The 18890-nt window shown below is 45.5% G+C and overlaps 3 protein-coding genes across 3 annotated transcripts; all 3 read right to left on the bottom strand.

Annotated features, from left to right (window-relative positions):
- Window positions 1–227: 227 nt before the first annotated feature.
- LOC125381858 (proline-rich protein 2-like) lies at window positions 228–1208 on the bottom strand. The gene has a single exon (XM_048399177.1). It carries the CDS (start codon window positions 1206–1208, stop codon window positions 228–230), a length of 981 nt encoding a protein of 326 aa, XP_048255134.1.
- Window positions 1209–1220: 12 nt separating this feature from the next.
- Window positions 1221–2645, bottom strand: LOC125381857 (nascent polypeptide-associated complex subunit alpha, muscle-specific form-like). The gene has a single exon (XM_048399176.1). It carries the CDS (start codon window positions 2643–2645, stop codon window positions 1221–1223), a length of 1425 nt encoding a protein of 474 aa, XP_048255133.1.
- A 7330-nt stretch (window positions 2646–9975) lies between these two features.
- LOC125381856 (proline-rich protein 4-like) lies at window positions 9976–10671 on the bottom strand. Its single transcript, XM_048399175.1, has one exon. The coding sequence runs from the start codon at window positions 10669–10671 to the stop codon at window positions 9976–9978; it is 696 nt and encodes a 231-aa protein (XP_048255132.1).
- Between the last annotated feature and the right edge of the window lie 8219 nt (window positions 10672–18890).

Genomic DNA, 18890 nt, shown 5'->3' with positions numbered 1-18890 from the left:
CATGACAGTAAAAAGAGTCAAGAGAGAGAATGTGGCTCCATAAATACGCTATATTATTAAGTTCATTAAAGCTCATGCTGGGTTGCATGGCACAGTGCTCGAGATGAGAGGCCAACCTGGTGTAACCTATGTAATACAGTTTCAAGGCTATCACCAGGTTAAATCTAGGTGAGGACTGGATAGGATATTCTCCATGGGAGACCCAGGCCTAGAACCGCTTAAGGATTCTATAAGAGATCTAGGGCTGAGAACCACATAGGGATTCTCTCTCTGTGGGAGATCTTGGGCCGAGAACCACGTGGGGATCCTCTCTCTGTGGGAGATCTTGGGCCGAAAACCACATGGGGATCCTCTCTCTGTGGGAGATCTTGGGCCAAGAACCACGCGGGGATCCTCTCTCTGTGGGAGACCTTGGGCCATGAACCACATGGGGTTCCTCTCTCTCTATGGGAGACCTTGGGCCGAGAACCACATGGGGATCCCCTCTCTGTGGGAGATCTTGGGGTGAGAAACACGTGGGGATCCTCTCTCTGTGGGAGACCTTGGGCCGAGAACCACATGGGGATACCCTCTCTGTGGGAGATCTTGGGCCGAGAATCACGTAGGGATCCTCTCTCTGTGGGAGACCTTGGGGTGAGAACCACATGGGGATCCTCTCTCTGTTGGAGATCTCGGGGTGAGAACCACATGGTGATCCTCTCTCTGTGGGAGATTTCGGGGTGAGAACCACATGGGGATCCTCCCTCTGTGGGAGATCTTGGGCTGAGAACCACGTGGGGATCCTCTCTCTGTGGGAGACCTTGGGCCATGAACCACATGGGGATCCTCTCTCTCTGGGGGAGACCTTGGTGTGAGAACCACATGGGGATCCTCTCTCTTTGGGAAACCCTGGGCTGAGAACCACATGGGGATCCTCTCTCTGTGGGAGGCCTTGGGCTGGAACCACATGGGGATCCCCTCTCTGTGGGATATCTCGGGGTGAAAACCACATGGGGATCTTCTCTCTGTGGGAGACCTTGGGCCGAGAACCACATGGGGATACTCCCTCTCTGTGGGAGACCTTGGGGTGAGAACCACATGGGGATCCTCTCTCTGTTGGAGACCTTGGGCCGAGAACCACATGGGGATCCTCTCTCTGTGGGAGACCTTGGGCCGAGAACCACATGGGGATCCTCTCTCTGTGGGAGATCTCGGGGTGAGAACCACATAGGGATCCTCTCTCAGTGGGAGACCTTGGGCTGAGAACCACATAGGGATCCTTTCTCTGTGGGAGACCTTGGGCTGAGAACCACATGGGGATCCCCTCTCTGTGGGAGATCTCGGGGTGAAAACCACATGGGGATCCTCTCTCTCTGTGGGAGACCTTGGGCCGAGAACCACATGGGGATCCTCTCTCTCTGCGTGGGAGACCTTGGGGTGAGAACCACATGGGGTTCCCCTCTCTGTGGGAGACCTTGGGCTGAGAACCACATGGGGATCCTTTCTCTGTGGGAGATCTCGGGCCGAGAACCACATGGGGATCCTCTCTCTTTGGGAGACCTTGGGCCGAGAACCACATGGGGATCCTCTCTCTCTGTGTGGGAGACCTTGGGGTGAGAACCACATGGGGATCCCCTCTCTGTGGGAGACCTTTGGCCGAGAACCACATGGAGATCCTCTCTCTTTGGGAGACCTTGGGGTGAGAACCACATGGGGATCCTCTCTCTATGGGAGACCTTGGGGTGAGAACCACATGGGGATCCCCTCTCTGTGGGAGACCTTTGGCCGAGAACCACATGGAGATCCTCTCTCTTTGGGAGACCTTGGGGTGAGAACCACATGGGGATCCTCTCTCTATGGGAGACCTTGGGCCGAGAACCACATGGGGATCCTCTCTCTCTGCGTGGGAGACCTTGGGGTGAGAACCACATGGGGTTCCCCTCTCTGTGGGAGACCTTGGGCTGAGAACCACATGGGGATCCTTTCTCTGTGGGAGATCTCGGGCCGAGAACCACATGGGGATCCTCTCTCTTTGGGAGACCTTGGGCCGAGAACCACATGGGGATCCTCTCTCTCTGTGTGGGAGACCTTGGGGTGAGAACCACATGGGGATCCCCTCTCTGTGGGAGACCTTTGGCCGAGAACCACATGGAGATCCTCTCTCTTTGGGAGACCTTGGGGTGAGAACCACATGGGGATCCTCTCTCTATGGGAGACCTTGGGGTGAGAACCACATGGGGATCCTCTCTCTGTGGGATACCTTGGGCTGAGAACCACATGGGGATACCCTCTCTGTGGGAGACCTTGGGCCATGAACCACATGGGGATCCTCTCTCTGTGGGAGATCTCGGGGTGAGAACCACATGGGGATCCTCTCTCAGTGGGAGACCTTGGGCTGAGAACCACATGGGGATCCTCTCTCTGTGGGAGACCTTGGGCTGAGAACCACATGGGGATACTTTCTCTGTGGGAGACCTTGGGCCGAGAACCACATGGGGATCCCCTCTCTGTGGGAGATCTCGGGGTGAAAACCACATGGGGATCTTCTCTCTGTGGGAGACCTTGGGCCGAGAACCACATGGGGATCCTCTCTCTGTGGAAGATCTCGGGGTGAGAACCACATGGGGATCCTCTTTCTGTAGGAGACCTTGGGCTGAGAACCACATGGGGATCTTCTCTCTGTAGGAGACCTTGGGGTGAGAACCACATGGGGATCCCCTATCTGTGAGAGATCAAGGGCTGAGAACCATATGGGGATCCTCTCTCTGTGTGGGAGATCCAGGCCTAGAACTACATGGGGATACTCTCTATGTGGGAGATCCAGGCCTAGAACCACACAGGGATACTCTCTGTGTGGGAGATCCAGGCCCATATTAACAGAGGGATACTCTCTGTAAATACTGTGGGAGATCCAGGCCTAGAACTACACAGATCCGGGGGCAGACAACCTGATAGATGTACTCTCTGTATGATTTCCAATGGCTGATCAAATTTCAAATACAAGGTCATCTTTTTGTCACTTGTGAATCTTGTGAGATTAAATGAGTTGTTGTGCAAGGAATTTAATATGCCTTTCCTCCATTTTTTCTCCTTTGAAAGGTCAGTCAATCATTTCGATTTCTGAAAGGTGTCATATAGCTTCATGTGTTGGAACTGAGTAACCTTCACTTGCCAGACTGTTGACATAAATCTGGTTTTAATAGATGAAAAGATCTGCTATACATTTCACCATTGTCGTCAATATTCATGTACTACAGAGCTGTTATGAGCTCGTCGCTATGGATTATGCTGACACAGCTATTAAATATAGCTAGGGCCCTAGAAAACACCTCGGACGACATCATATGTTGGCTTCTTGTTAGGCTGATGAAGGTGAACCTTAAGTAACTAACAGGGTGTACTCGTTGACACAAACTTTCTTTACAATGAGATGATGATCATATACCAATATAGCTGGGATGATGAACCCTAGAACAATAGGTTCGTTTGTTGGTTGTTTAATGCCACAGCAATATTCCAGCTTTTTGACGTCTCTCTGCAAATAATCAAGTCTGGACCAGACAATCAAGTGATTGATATGATGAGCATCAATCTAGGCAATTGGGATATAATAACAATTGGTTTGTAAATAATCAGTTTAGTCCACACCCTGCTAGATTGGAAGCCTCTCTTTCTAGACAATTATGCTGTGGGAAATGGTAGTGCACAGTGACATTACTCTACCCAGGAGTTGTCAACCTGGAAATCTAGTCTCCCCAAGGCAATGGCGTAAACTGACTATAAAAGTCCAGTTTCCACCTTTGCCGAACCAGGCTGGAATTCTGGAGCCACAGATTGGTTGGACTAACGAGTCTATGCATAGTCCAGTCAATCAAAATTGCGTAACAAACTAGACATCCGGTTCATAAACAACATGAATTTCAAAGTGCAGATCTTGGTCGTCTGCAGGATTTGCAAAAATTGTATACCGCCAAGTGGGCATTGACAAATCTTTCCATGTTTTTGATTGAGGTGCTCAAGTGATTTGATGCACTTTGCAGGGTAAGACCCGTTTTATTACAATGTAGATCTTGATTATTGATCAGATTGTCTTGACTGGGCGCCACCATTTTGTTTGAAGCAATCACAAGTAATATGAGAGATGGATTCTGATTGGTCAGTAGAGGGGACATAGAAAGGACATAACTCATAATAGCAAGGACAATTACAGATTGTTTAGGAGGCATGTTTACCACCATCAGCTGTTCATTTTGTTGGCATGCAGGAGACAACAATCTGCAGTTATCAAATTTTGACAGTGTGTGTTTAGATTGTAATTCCACATATTTAGAGTGATGACATGAAATAGCAACTGTTGTAAATGGTATAACAGTTTGTTGGTAAAAAATATATTATTTACATTCCAGTGCTTTCGTCAATTTTGCCGTCTTATTTCCGTCTGAAGTGTGTACCATATCAGAGGCCGGGTCTATGACCGTATCAAATGAAATCTTATCAATATGGACTTTTCAATTAATTAGAAGTGACAGTTCATTATACAATGACTATTGCACCAGGTTCACCCTCTTGTTTAATTAGCAAAAATTAAGTCATTTATTTCACACAGAAGGCAGCGTGTTTGCCATGTGCAGCATCCAGAAAATGTTCACGAGTAACCGAAAGTTGAAAAGACTGTTGACATTCACGATGTTTAAGAGTTACATTTGAATGATTAAGTCACAGTTTTCAATTTTCATGGACAAATTTGAAAGCAAACGTTTTGTAGCATGTTCTAAAAAAATCTTAATGCAATTTGCTGTGTGGCCACTAGAAATAGTTCAAAATTTGTAATTCTCGCATGGTGCCCATTCTTGCACGAGGGTACGTTCATGAAAACTCTTCCATCAGTGGCGTCACCGGCTAGGCGAATCTCATCTAAAATACAATCGTTTCTGATCTGAAATTTTTAGATTATTATGGAGAAAGTGTTGTATGTATATTCATTTAGTTATTGTTTTGATGTCATTCCAAAATCAAAATTTGCTTGTGTTTTGAAACTTTACCAGTGTTTGCCTTTTTTTCTCTGGATTTCTGCACGGACGCACAAACATGAAGATCAACATCTTTGATTTCTTCTTGGATTTAAGTCTTAAAAAAATGTGTTTCATTACTTGGAGTTGTAGATCACAGAATAAGATTTTTAGGCGCTACCAAAGTGTTCAATTTGTAAAAACAAACACTCGTTTTGCCAATCAGGGATAAAAAAATGTTGCACACTCCACCATTGTCAGCTGATGCAAAGCTTCATGCAGTGATATAAATTTATTTAAGCAATACAACATTTTCGATTTTTGTAGGTGAAAATGAGAGTGTTGAAAGATCTACACGATTTTGAATCGTGCTGATTGAATGTTGATGCGATATCTACGACGACTATGCGATAATATCGCGAAATCGCTGGGTGATCACGTGGACACAATGGCTGTTGAAAAGACTAACATGGTGATCATGTGGACACAATGGCTGTTGAAAAGACTAACATGGTGATCACGTGGACACAAAGGCTGTTGAATAAAGAAACATGGAGATCATATGGACACAGTGGCTGTTGAATAGACAAACATGGAGATCATATGGCCACAGTGGCTGTTGAATAGACAAACATGGAGATCATATGGCCACAGTGGCTGTTGAATAGATCAACATGATGATCACATGGCCACAGTGGCTGTTGAATAGACAAACATGGAGATCATATGGCCACAGTGGCTGTTGAATAGATCAACATGATGATCACATGGCCACAGTGGCTGTTGAATAGACAAACATGGAGATCATATGGACACAGTGGCTGTTGAATAAAGAAACATGGTGATCATATGGCCACAGTGGCTGTTGAATAGATCAATGTGGTGATCACATGGTCAACTGACAATAACATAAGCATGTCGCCACTTTAAGTTTTTGCCTATAACTGGTTTGATTTGGTTCCATTTGAAAGTATGCATCAGTGAATCTGCCTTGAATGTCTGTTCATTTCCACCATCAGTGGTGCTGCCTTAGAATGACTAACATGAGAGGTGCTTCCATAGAATGTCTGTTTATTCTCAACATTAGTGGTGCTGCCATAGAATGTCTGTTTATTCATTTTGGAAATTAATTTATTTATTCTTACTGAGGCACCGGTGGCCCAGTCGTCTAAGGCGCCGCGATTCCCTGTGCAGAGTTGCGTCCCTTGTGCACCCCAGAAACCTATGATTGTGGGTACGAATCCCGGTTCCCTGATTATGTTTCTAGGTTTGTCAGCACCATACCCGTGCTCATGGGTTTCACCAAAGTGGTTAATGTCTGAGACTTGCATCACTTTGGGTGACATAACTGGAATACTGTTAAAAACGGTGTTAAACCCAACTCACTCACTCACTCACTCACTCACTCACTCACTCACTATTTTCAACAGAAAAGAATGGCAATGGCTGCACTTTACATGAACAGAATGTGTAAATGAAGCTTCCAAGGTAACTACACACTCATTCTACTGAACATATCTCCTAGGCTCCATGGTATAACTGTCATATCAAAAGGACCTGGGCAGATCATGCTAGAGGTTGGCTAAAATGAAAATTCTTTTCCATATTTGATTTAACTTTTGATCACCTCATCAAATTGCTTCAAATAAGTGGTAAGATGGAAGAAGTTGGGTGCCATACATCATCAGTAGTGGCTGGTGATGATACTGATGGGCCAAGTGAACATCACTTTCAGCAGCTTATTGGGCAGTTATTCCACTCACTGCTCCATGGGGCCACATTACACTTTCAAGGCAGTAAAGCATGCACAATGTGTGCTTGGGGCAAGATTTACTGCTAAATAAGATGTATCACCTCAATATTGAAGCTTTCTTGGTGTTCACAAATTGTTTTTCCTCCTCCCAGGCAGCCCAGGAAGAAACTGTCTGCCTAATCACTGATCCCAGTGGTTGAGCAATCCTGTTCATAAATGTATTATTACAAAATAGGCAAGCTATATGAGTAAAATCGAGTTAAAAGCATGTGCTTGCTTTTTTTGCCCTGTCCTTATGAATATCCCCTCTCCATTTAGGTGTTGGTCTATACTGACATAAATGGTCATGTTGGTGAATGCGCAATCATGCTACAGGGGGATACAGAGGGCCCAGCCAGTAGACACGTCTTTAGTCCCTTATCGCTGTGCTTCCAATCCATGCCATGTCTCGTAGTCTTCTTTGACATTCCCGGCCTTGTGTGCCCAATTTCCATTCTGGTATTAGGTTAATAGCGTTGTATCAAGCCACATGCAGTGGTTGGGGAAAGCAGGAAGATCACACAAAGTCAACACACGTTGGGATGTTTTTAACCTCAATCTCAGCCGAGTCAGACAGAAGGCACATTAATGATCTTGCAATTCTCAAAGGTGATGCGAAGTTTGTTGGACATGGCGACCATACCCTTGTCTTCTGTGTAAACTCCCACTGCTAATATCAATTTCGGCAACTAATTCCCATTACATAATGATTGGAGATCTTGTTTTCCCTGAAACTGACATTCTGCCAATGGACACAGAGCACGTTGGACCTGTGTACGTAGCCTGTAGATTCGATAAGTGTTTTTCTAAACTGTGATTGCTATTTCGGGCAAACTTTTCTTTGAACAAAAGCTTCTTTTTTCACAATTTGAATAATTTTTTTGGCACTGAACGTGTTTGACTTTATGTTTGATTCATGATCTGATTACGTATGCTGTATGAAGCACTGTCCAATCAATTGGTAGAATGCTTTGTGCAGGTTCGTGTTGAAGGTTGAGGAATAGGACTGGAGTTTTAAAGTGCAATGAGTAGTCAGTTACAGTGTGATCGTCAACCAAAACACTGTGAGGAACCTCCTACTGGAGGGCACATTCCCCATTTATGACTTCATTAAAATTATGTAAAAATAGAAAATAAATAGTTCAAGCATTTTATTGACAGAAAAAACAAGTTTCATAAAGAAGATTTAAGGCAGGGTCCAAAATGAATTTTAATGCAAAATATCCATAATCATGACATGTTGGTGTGGTGTTGAGGATTGTAAAGAAATTGATAAGCATTTGAGAGAGAGTGCCTGTCAAAATGACTCCATTAATGGAGAGGGACTAGCAAAATGTTTTCATTTCAGGAAAAGTGACTAACAGAATGACTGCATTTGAGGAAGGGCATCTTAATACTCTCAGTGATAGAGAATATCTGAAGATAGATGAACTGTAGAGTAAATACACCCTTTTGCTTTTTAATCATAGGATTTCTTTATATTGATCAGCATAGTGTTCTCCCAAGTTTATGTTGAATGGTGTAAAGTCATCCCACCCATCCCATCCCACCATCCTTACCTTATCAGCTCACCGATCGAGTGAAACCTCTTTGGTCATTTGCTCAAGGAACCATACCTTCAGATGAGCTATGTTTGAAAAACCAAGCATAAGACATACCACTGTTACACATATTGCACATACTACCAATGTTCACCCCCTGCATTCTTTGCCAACTTTTACTTTTGACGCAAATAGGAAACCTCTATTTGTATGGTTCTTGTATGTAGATAAGAGAGGCACAGTATATGAGGACACAGCCCTGCGACAGAAAGCACCTGGGTCTCTTGTTAGATTATCTTTGTCATGCCATGTAAGGTGCTCCCGATGAGGGTCAGGAAAGAACGTATCTGAGTAATACAAATATCTTCACTTTACAAAAGACCCTTGAAGATCTAGGGTAGAAAAGGTCTTCAGCAACCCATAGTGGCCGCAAAAAGGGATTATGCTTGTCGTAAGAGGCGACTAATGGGATCGGGTGGTCAGACTCAATGACTTGGTTGATGCATGTCATTGCAACCTAATTGCGCAGATCGATGCTCATGATACCAGTCATTGGATTGTCTGGTCCAGACTCGATTATTTACACACCGCTGTCATATAGCTGGAATATTGCTGAGTGCGGCGTCAAACATCGAACAAACAAACAAAAGAAACCTCACAATATCAGGACAACTAACAAGTAACAAGATGCAAGGTAACTGAGGGCCCGCACGATCCAACTGCCATCATGTCTAAGGCCATCCTTTAAGTGAGTCCTTATCAGACTGGTTCAAAACCAATAATTGTCTGTGAGAGTCTCCTGGTATCAAGTCACTTTCAAGTGTAGTTATAGATTCACCATGATATGGCACACATACATCGGATTCAGTTTGGCCAAAGAGGGCAGCCAATTACAAGCTCTCTCTGGAGCAATGTGTGGGCTTTGGCTGATCCTGAACTGTTTCAACAACACACTCTCTCTGACTCTTTGAAGGAAACTTGAAGGACACAAAGTCTGTTAGTGACCACAACTCCAGATAACTTTTTGAGCAATTGAGTTTTTACTCAATGGTTTCTATTTTAATTGGGCTATTACGTTTTCCATTGGGTAACCAATATTTTTTTCACTTATCTATTCATCACTCTATTGGATTTTTCCCAAAATGAGCAAACATTTTAATATTTAAATAAATGAAATGGTATTTTTCTTTAGAAAAAGGCATCCTTCAAATGTATTTCAGTATAGTAAGCCAGTACCCTGTATACTGCAGTAAAGAAATTTCTGTATTAATGTTGTGGTATTTGGGTTGCAATGAAACTTGAATGTGCTCTGTCACACTCTACCGCATTTCCACTGGGTTGGCACGGCGTTGTGAAATTTCTCAGAGAACCGTGGGATTGCAGGAAAATTCTGAAAAACTTTTATTTAAAATTTTCACAAGATGAGCGCCCGAGTTGTAGTTGGCGATTAACTGCTCTCTCACAGAGTGCTCACAGTGTGCCAGGAGTTGTCACTGCGCTGACAGCGTGCCCAAAATGTTCGTATTGCATGCGCAAAGTGTATACAAACACCATCATCAGTTGCTATTTCGCTAGTCGCTCGTCGCTCATTGCACATCCATGTAAAACATCATGGCCGGCAAGAGGGGTACTAGAGGTAGAAGGAAGAAGACAACTATGGATCCCAGTCCACCGCCATTGCCTCATCGAGCAGGGGAGGAGTCACCTCATCAAGCAGGGGAGGAGTCGCCTCATCAAGCAGGGGAGGAGTCACCTCATCAAGCAGGGGAGGCATCACCTCAAGCAGGGGAGGAGTCACCTCATCCAGCAGGGGTGGAGTCACCTCATCAAGCGGGGGAGGCATCACCTCAAGCTGGGGAGGAGTCCCCTCGTCAAGTCGGGGAGGAGTCACCTCGTCAAGCAGGGGAGGCATCACCTCAAGCAGGGGAGGCGTCACCTCATCAAGGAGAGGAGGAGTCATCTCATTAAGCAGGCGAGGAGTCACCTCATCAAGCGGGGGAGGCATCACCTCAAGCAGGGGAGGAGTCACCTCATCCAGCAGGGGTGGAGTCACCTCATCAAGCAGGGGAGGCGTTGCCTTATCAAGCCGGGGAGGAGTCACCTCATCCACCTCATCAAGCAGGGGAGGCATCACCTGATCAAGCAGAAGAGGAGTCACCTCATCAAGCAGGGTAGGAGTTATCTCATCAAGCAGGGGTGGAGTCGCCTCATCCAGCAGGGGAGGTGTCGCCTCATCAAGCCGGGGAGGAGTGACCTCATTAAGCAGAGGAGGTGTCATCTCATCAAGCAGGGGAGGAGTCATCTCATCAAGCAGGGGAGGAGTCACCTCATCAAGCAGGGAAGGAGTCATCTCATCAAGCGGGGAGGAGTCACCTCATCAAGCAGGGGAGGAGTCACCTCATCAAGCAGGAGAGGAGTCACCTCATCAAGCAGGGGAGGCATTACCTCAAGCAGGGGAGGAGTCACCTCATCAAGCAGGGGAGAAGTCATCTCATCAAGCGGGGGTGGAGTCACCTCAACAAGCAGGGGAGAAGTCACCTCAACAAGCAGGGGAGGAGTCACCTCATCAAGCAGGGGAGAAGTCATCTCATCAAGCGGGGTTGGAGTCACCTCATCAAACAGGGGAGGAGTTATCTCATCAAGCAGGGGAGGAGTCACCTCATCAAGCAGGGGAGGAGTCACCTCATCAAACAGGGGAGGAGTTATCTCATCAAGCAGGGGAGGAGTCACCTCATCAAGCAGGAGAGGAGTCACCTCATCAAGCAGGGCAGGAGTCACCTCATCAAGCAGGGGAGGAGTCACCTCATCCAGCAGGGGAGGCATCACCTCAAGCAGGGGAGGAGTCGCCTCATCAAGCAGGGGAGGAGTCACCTCATCAAGCAGGGGAGGAGTCACCTCATCAAGCAGGGGAGGCATCACCTCAAGCAGGGGAGGCGTCGCCTCATCAAGCCGGGGAGGAGTGACCTAATCAAGCAGGGGAGGAGTCATCTCATCAAGCAGGGGATGAGTCACCTCATCAAGCAGGGTAGGAGTTATCTCATCAAGCAGGGGTGGAGTCGCCTCATCAAGCAGGGGAGAAGTCACCTCATCAAGCAGGGGAGGAGTCACCTCATCAAGCAGGGGAGAAGTCATCTCATCAAGCGGGGGTTGAGTCACCTCATCAAGCAGAGGAGGAGTCACCTCATCAAGCAGGGGAGGCATCACCTCAAGCAGGGGAGGAGTCGCCTCATCAAGCAGGGGAGGAGTCACCTCATCAAGCAGGGGAGGAGTCACCTCATCAAGCAGGGGAGGCATCACCTCAAGCAGGGGAGGCGTCGCCTCATCAAGCCGGGGAGGAGTGACCTAATCAAGCAGGGGAGGAGTCATCTCATCAAGCAGGGGATGAGTCACCTCATCAAGCAGGGTAGGAGTTATCTCATCAAGCAGGGGTGGAGTCGCCTCATCAAGCAGGGGAGAAGTCACCTCATCAAGCAGGGGAGGAGTCACCTTATCAAGCAGGGGAGGAGTCACCTGAACAAGCAGGGGTGGAGTCACCTCATCAAGCAGGGGAGAAGTCATCTCATCAAGCGGGGGTTGAGACACCTCATCAAGCAGGGGAGGAGTCATCTCATCAAGCAGGGTAGGAGTTATCTCATCAAGTAGGGGAGGAGTGACGTCATCAAGCAGGGGAGGAGTGACCTCATCAAGTAGGGGAGGAGTGATGTCATCAAGCAGGGGAGGAGTCATCTCATCAAGCAAGGGAGGCGTCGCCTCATCAAGTGGGAAGGAGTCATCTCATCAAGCAGGGGAGGAGTCACCTCATCCAGCAGGGGAGGAGTCATCTCATCCAGCAGGGGAGGAGACAAGACCATAACATCCGTCACTGCTGCCCAGGAGGACGACCTGGCATCATGAGAGAGTGAGTGAGTGAGAGGACACCAAGTCAGTTAGGGAAAGTTCCGAGTGTTTTTCTGTGACTGGGGAGTGAGTGAGTGAGTGAGAGGACACAAAGTCAGTTAGGGAAAGTTCTGGGTGATATCTGTGACTGGGGAACATCCATGCTCTTTCTTTCATGCGTTGACTGTTGAGGAATTTGGCATTTTGTCGTACATTAACGCTTATAGACTGATTGCTTGATATATCGGGTTAATTTCTGAAAGAAACTCAAACTGTCTACAAATTTATTGTATATGTATTCGTGTTAACTGTGAACTTCATCATCCATGTCTGGTTCCCTCTGGAGATCATAAAGCACTTGTGTGATGTTAAACTTCTCTGAGAAGATTCTGCCTACCTGACCACCCACTTGAAGGGACTTTCCTCAGCTGTATTAGGCCAATATATTTCCATGCAGATAATATCAATACTTAGAACTAACCTACGAGCAACAATGCATAATGGATGATCTGTCCGGAGGGAAGTAAGTGTGTAAGTTCCGAGTCTTGGCAGTATGATCTCACATTTCTGCAGGCCTCTAGTTTGTTCTTTGCTGAGATCGTGTTATCCCAAATATAACATTTGTTACCCTTGACCACTTTCTAAATGGCATTGTGTATTCATAGCTTTCGGCCATGGGAGCCGTGCCAATGTCAGAGGGGTACATAAAGTACAGACTACCAGTTCTCAGACTTTAATTTTTGTGGAATCCTCGGTGGCTGAGTGGGTTAGATAGCTGACTTTGTGTGCTGGCAATTAGGTGCCTCACTCTGGCAGTGTAGGTTTCATCCCTGGATGGGACTCAACCCAAACATAGTACTAGTATCTGTACTTAACTAAGAAAGTGCTTTCCCAAGTATAACATTTGTAACATTTGACCACTTTCTTAATAGCATTGTGTATTCATAATGGAACAGTTGTTCTGATGCTCAGTGAGAATTACTGACAATGATTTCATTGGTGTCCATGTCCACATGGGTAATAATAGGCAACAGTAACAGGCCACAAAGAAAGCACAGAAGTTTATGCCACAGATGGCCATGCTCACAGCACTATTTCTCTGGTCAAATTGTATCAGTATCAGCTCAGTACATAATCAAACAAGCCTTACAACAAAATGTTCAAGATCATGCAAGATCAATGCTCTAACCATTCTACTGTCTGGAGGGGTGTGGGGCAATGCTGTAACCATTCTATTGTCTGGAGGGGTGTGGGGCAATGCTGTAACCATTCTATTGTCTGGAGGGGTGTGGTGCAATGCTGTAAGGGATCAACCATTCTATTGTCTGGAGGGGTGTGGTGCAATGCTGTAAGGGATCAACCATTCTATTGTCTGGAGGGGTGTGGTGCAATGCTGTAAGGGATCAACCATTCTATTGTCTGGAGGGGTGTGGGGCAATGCTGTAACCATTCTATTGTCTGGAGGGGTGTGGTGCAATGCTGTAAGGGATCAACCATTCTATTGTCTGGAGGGGTGTGGGGCAATGCTGTAACCATTCTATTGTCTGGAGGGGTGTGGTGCAATGCTGTAAGGGATCAACCATTCTATTGTCTGGAGGGGTGTGGGGCAATGCTGTAAGGGATCAACCATTCTATTGTCTGGAGGGGTGTGGTGCAATGCTGTAAGGGATCAACCATTCTATTGTCTGGAGGGGTGTGGGGCAATGCTGTAAGGGATCAACCATTCTATTGTCTGGAGGGGTGTGGTGCAATGCTGTAAGGGATCAACCATTCTATTGTCTGGAGGGGTGTGGTGCAATGCCGTAAGGGATCAACCATTCTATTGTCTGGAGGGGTGTGGTGCAATGCCGTAAGGGATCAACCATTCTATTGTCTGGAGGGGTGTGGTGCAATGCTGTAAGGGATCAACCATTCTATTGTCTGGAGGGGTGTGGTGCAATGCTGTAAGGGATCAACCATTCTATTGTCTGGAGGGGTGTGGTGCAATGCTGTAAGGGATCAACCATTCTATTGTCTGGAGGGGTGTGGTGCAATGCTGTAAGGGATCAACCATTCTATTGTCTGGAGGGGTGTGGGGCAATGCTGTAAGGGATCAACCATTCTATTGTCTGGAGGGGTGTGGTGCAATGCTGTAAGGGATCAACCATTCTATTGTCTGGAGGGGTGTGGTGCAATGCTGTAAGGGATCAACCATTCTATTGTCTGGAGGGGTGTGGTGCAATGCTGTAAGGGATCAACCATTCTATTGTCTGGAGGGGTGTGGTGCAATGCTGTAAGGGATCAACCATTCTATTGTCTGGAGGGGTGTGGTGCAATGCTGTAAGGGATCAACCATTCTATTGTCTGGAGGGGTGTGGTGCAATGCTGTAACCATTCTATTGTCTGGAGGGGTGTGGTGCAATGCTGTAAGGGATCAACCATTCTATTGTCTGGAGGGGTGTGGTGCAATGCTGTAACCATTCTATTGTCTGGAGGGGTGTGGTGCAATGTTGTAAGGGATCAACCATTCTATTGTCTGGAGGGGTGTGGGGCAATGCTGTAACCATTCTATTGTCTGGAGGGGTGTGGGGCAATGCTGTAAGGGATCAACCATTCTATTGTCTGGAGGGGTGTGGGGCAATGCTGTAACCATTCTATTGTCTGGAGGGGTGTGGTGCAATGCTGTAAGGGATCAACCATTCTATTGTCTGGAGGGGTGTGGTGCAATGCTGTAAGGGATCAACCATTCTATTGTCTGGAGGGGTGTGGGGCAATGCTGTAAGGGATCAACCATTCTATTGTCTGGAGGGGTGTGGTGCAATGCTGTAAGGGATCAACCATTCTATTGTCTGGAGGGGTGTGGTGCAATGCTGTAAGGGATCAACCATTCTATTGTCTGGAGGGGTGTGGGGCAATGCTGTAACCATTCTATTGTCTGGAGGGGTGTGGTGCAATGCTGTCAGGGATCAACCATTCTATTGTCTGGAGGGGTGTGGGGCAATGCTGTAAGGGATCAACCATTCTATTGTCTGGAGGGGTGTGGTGCAATGCTGTAAGGGATCAACCATTCTATTGTCTGGAGGGGTGTGGTGCAATGCTGTAACCATTCTATTGTCTGGAGGGGTGTGGTGCAATGCTGTAAGGGATCAACCATTCTATTGTCTGGAGGGGTGTGGTGCAATGCCGTAAGGGATCAACCATTCTATTGTCTGGAGGGGTGTGGTGCAATGCTGTAAGGGATCAACCATTCTATTGTCTAGAGGGGTGTGGTGCAATGCTGTAAGGGATCAACCATTCTATTGTCTGGAGGGGTGTGGTGCAATGCTGTAAGGGATCAACCATTCTATTGTCTGGAGGGGTGTGGTGTAATGCTGTAAGGGATCAACCATTCTATTGTCTGGAGGGGTGTGGTGCAATGCTGTAAGGTATCAACCATTCTATTGTCTGGAGGGGTGTGGTGTAATGCTGTAAGGGATCAACCATTCTATTGTCTGGAGGGGTGTGGGGCAATGCTGTAAGGGATCAACCATTCTATTGTCTGGAGGGGTGTGGTGCAATGCTGTAAGGGATCAACCATTCTATTTTCTGGAGGGGTGTGGGGCAAGATGGGATAATTTAAAAAAAATAATATAACTTGTTCCAGAAATTAGTGGAAAACTGAATTTTGCCTCTACTGGGTACCCATCACTGCCAGGTTTATGGAAACCTATTTTGAACAAAGTTACCTGTCTGATGAGACACCACATGTGTTACGTGCTCTTCAGTGATATGGAGAGGCAGTGGGGTAGCCTAGTGGTTAAAGCATTTGATCGTCATGCCAACATGGGTACAATGTGTGAAGCCCATTTCTGATGTCCCCCACCATGATATTGCTGGAATATTGCTAAAAGCGACGTAAAATCATACTCAGTCACTCACTCACTCATTCAGTGATATGGAACTTTTGCCTTTTTATTGAAGGGAGAAGATCCTCCTCAATGTATACCTTACCATAGTCCTTTGACTATCAAGCACCTTTTGTTGGAATGTGTGGATTTCGCACTTATTCGTTAACGTTTTTACACAGTTCAAACTATATCTGAACTTTTCAATACTGTTTCTAACCACGTAGTTTTAGCCTATTTGAAAGAAATTAAACTGTATGAAAAGATATAGAATTTTTGAATGTCAGTTTTTACTGATTACTGTGATAATGGACTGAAGTTTTAGTGATTGTCGTCATCACTTTTAAATAATGTTGACTAAAGGAAATTGATTTCTAGCCGTGAATAGCTGGAATATTGCTGATGCGGCTTAAAGCAACATTTACTCACTCACTCCATGCATTGAAGCCATAATGACAACAGATCTGTGCACAGGTGCATTGTCCTGGTGGACCATCACACCTTTAGTGAGTTTTCGTTAGCAATATTCTCGCAAAGTTGCTGATGCAGATTAGCCTGATATTGGCCATTAATGGTCTGACCATTCAGGAAGTATGCCAACAGTAGGATTCCTTAGCATTCCCAGATAACCGAAGCCGTCGCCTTTGCCTTTTTCTTCGGAGGAGACATTAGATGTTTCCACAACTTTAACTGTTGTTTAGACTGTGTCTGAGAGTGGTCAAATTGAACCCAAGTACAACTGAATGAACACTTTTATTCATAACAAAACAATACTATTGTGTAATAACAGGATTAAATTGCGTGCTTCTTGTTTTTTTTAGTTGTTACAATGCTCACGGTAATGTCATTATATTTTTGTGAAAAAACAACAAAACTCATTGTGGTAAATATGATGCGCAACCACTTCTACTCAGCTGTGCTTTTGGGAGAAAACAAGTGCTCACTACATTCAAGTGACCTGCATGTTTCACTAACTTGGTTCAGTAAATACAGTGACCTGCATGTTTCACTGCTTCAGTAAATACAGTGATCTGCATGTTTCACTGCTTCAGTAAATACAGTGACCTGCATGTTTCACTAACTTGCTTCAGTAAATATAGTGATCTGCAGGTTTTACTGCCTCAGTAAATACAGTGATCTGCATGTTTCACTGCTTCAGTAAATACAGTGATCTGCATGTTTCACAGCTTCTGTTAATACAGTGATCTGCATGTTTCACTGATTCAGTAAATACAGTGATGTGCTTAAGAAATACAGTTACCTGCATGTTTCACTGGCCTCCTTAAGTGAATACAGTGACGTGCATGTTTCTCTGCTTCAGTAAATACAGTGACCTGCATGTTTCACTGACATGCTTAAGTGAATACAGTGACCTGCATGTTTCACTGCTTCAGTAAATACAATGATCTACATGTTTCACTGCTTCAATAAATACCGTGACCTGCATGTTTCACTGCTTCAGTAAATACAGTGATCAACATGTTTCACTGCTTCAATAAATACAGTGATCTGCATGTTTCACTGCTTCAGTAAATACAGTGACCTGCATGTTTCACTGCTTCAGTAAATACAGTGACCTACATGTTTCACTGCTTCAGTAAATACAGTGATCTGCATGTTTCACTGCTTCAGTAAATACAGTGATCTGCATGTTTCACTGCTTCAGTAAATACAGTGATCTTCATGTTTCACTGTTTCAGTAAACACAGTGACCTGCATGTTTGACTGCTTCAGTAAATACAGTGACCTGCATGTTTCACTGACATGCTTCTGTAAATACTGTGACCTGCATGTTTCACTGCTTCAGTAAATACAGTGACCTGCATGTTTCACTGCTTCAGTAAATACAGTGACCTACATGTTTCACCGCTTCAGTAAATACAGTGACCTGCATGTTTCACTGCTTCAGTAAATACAGTGACCTGCATGTTTCACTGACCTGCTTCAGTAAATACGGTGACCTGCATGTTTCACAACTTCAGTAAATACAGTGACCTGCATGTTTCACTGACATGCTTCAGTAAATACAGTGACCTGCATGTTTCACTGCTTCAGTAAATACAGTGACCTGCATGATTCACTGCTTCAGTAAATAAATTGACCTGCATGTTTCACTGCTTCAGTAAATACAGTGACTTGCATGTTTCACTGACATGCTTCAGTAAATAAATTGACCTGCATGTTTCACTGCTTCAGTAAATACAGTGTCCTGCATGTTTCACTGCTTCAGTAAATAAATTGACCTGCATGTTTCACTGCTTCAGTAAATACAGTGATGTGCATGTTTCACTGCTTCAGTAAATACAGTGACTTGCATGTTTCACTGACATGCTTCAGTAAATACCGTGACCTGCATGTTTCACTGCTTCAGTAAATACAGTGACCTGCATGTTTCACTGCTTCAGTAAATAAATTGACCTGCATGTTTCACTGCTTCAGTAAATACAGTGATGTGCATGTTTCACTGCTTCAGTAAATACAGTGATCTGCATGTTTCACTGATTCAGTAAATACAGTGATCTGCATGTTTCACTGTTTCAGTAAATACAGTGACCTGCATGTTTCACTGCTTCAGTAAATACAGTGACCTGCATGTTTCACTGACCTGCTTCAGTAAATACAGTGACCTGCATGTTTCACTGTTTCAGTAAATACCGTGACCTGCATGTTTCACTGCTTCAGTAAATACAGTGACCTGCATGTTTCACTGACCTGCTTAAGTAAATACAGTGACCTGCATGTTTCACTGCTTCAGTAAATACAGTGACCTGCATGTTTCACTGACATGCTTCTGTAAATACCGTGACCTGCATGTTTCACTGCTTCAGTT

The sequence above is a fragment of the Haliotis rufescens genome, unplaced genomic scaffold (assembly GCF_023055435.1).
Source record: "Haliotis rufescens isolate VD_foot unplaced genomic scaffold, xgHalRufe1.0.p SCAF_2, whole genome shotgun sequence".
In the NCBI taxonomy this organism is placed as follows: domain Eukaryota; kingdom Metazoa; phylum Mollusca; class Gastropoda; order Lepetellida; family Haliotidae; genus Haliotis; species Haliotis rufescens.
This window is presented reverse-complemented; position numbering and strand designations above follow the sequence as displayed.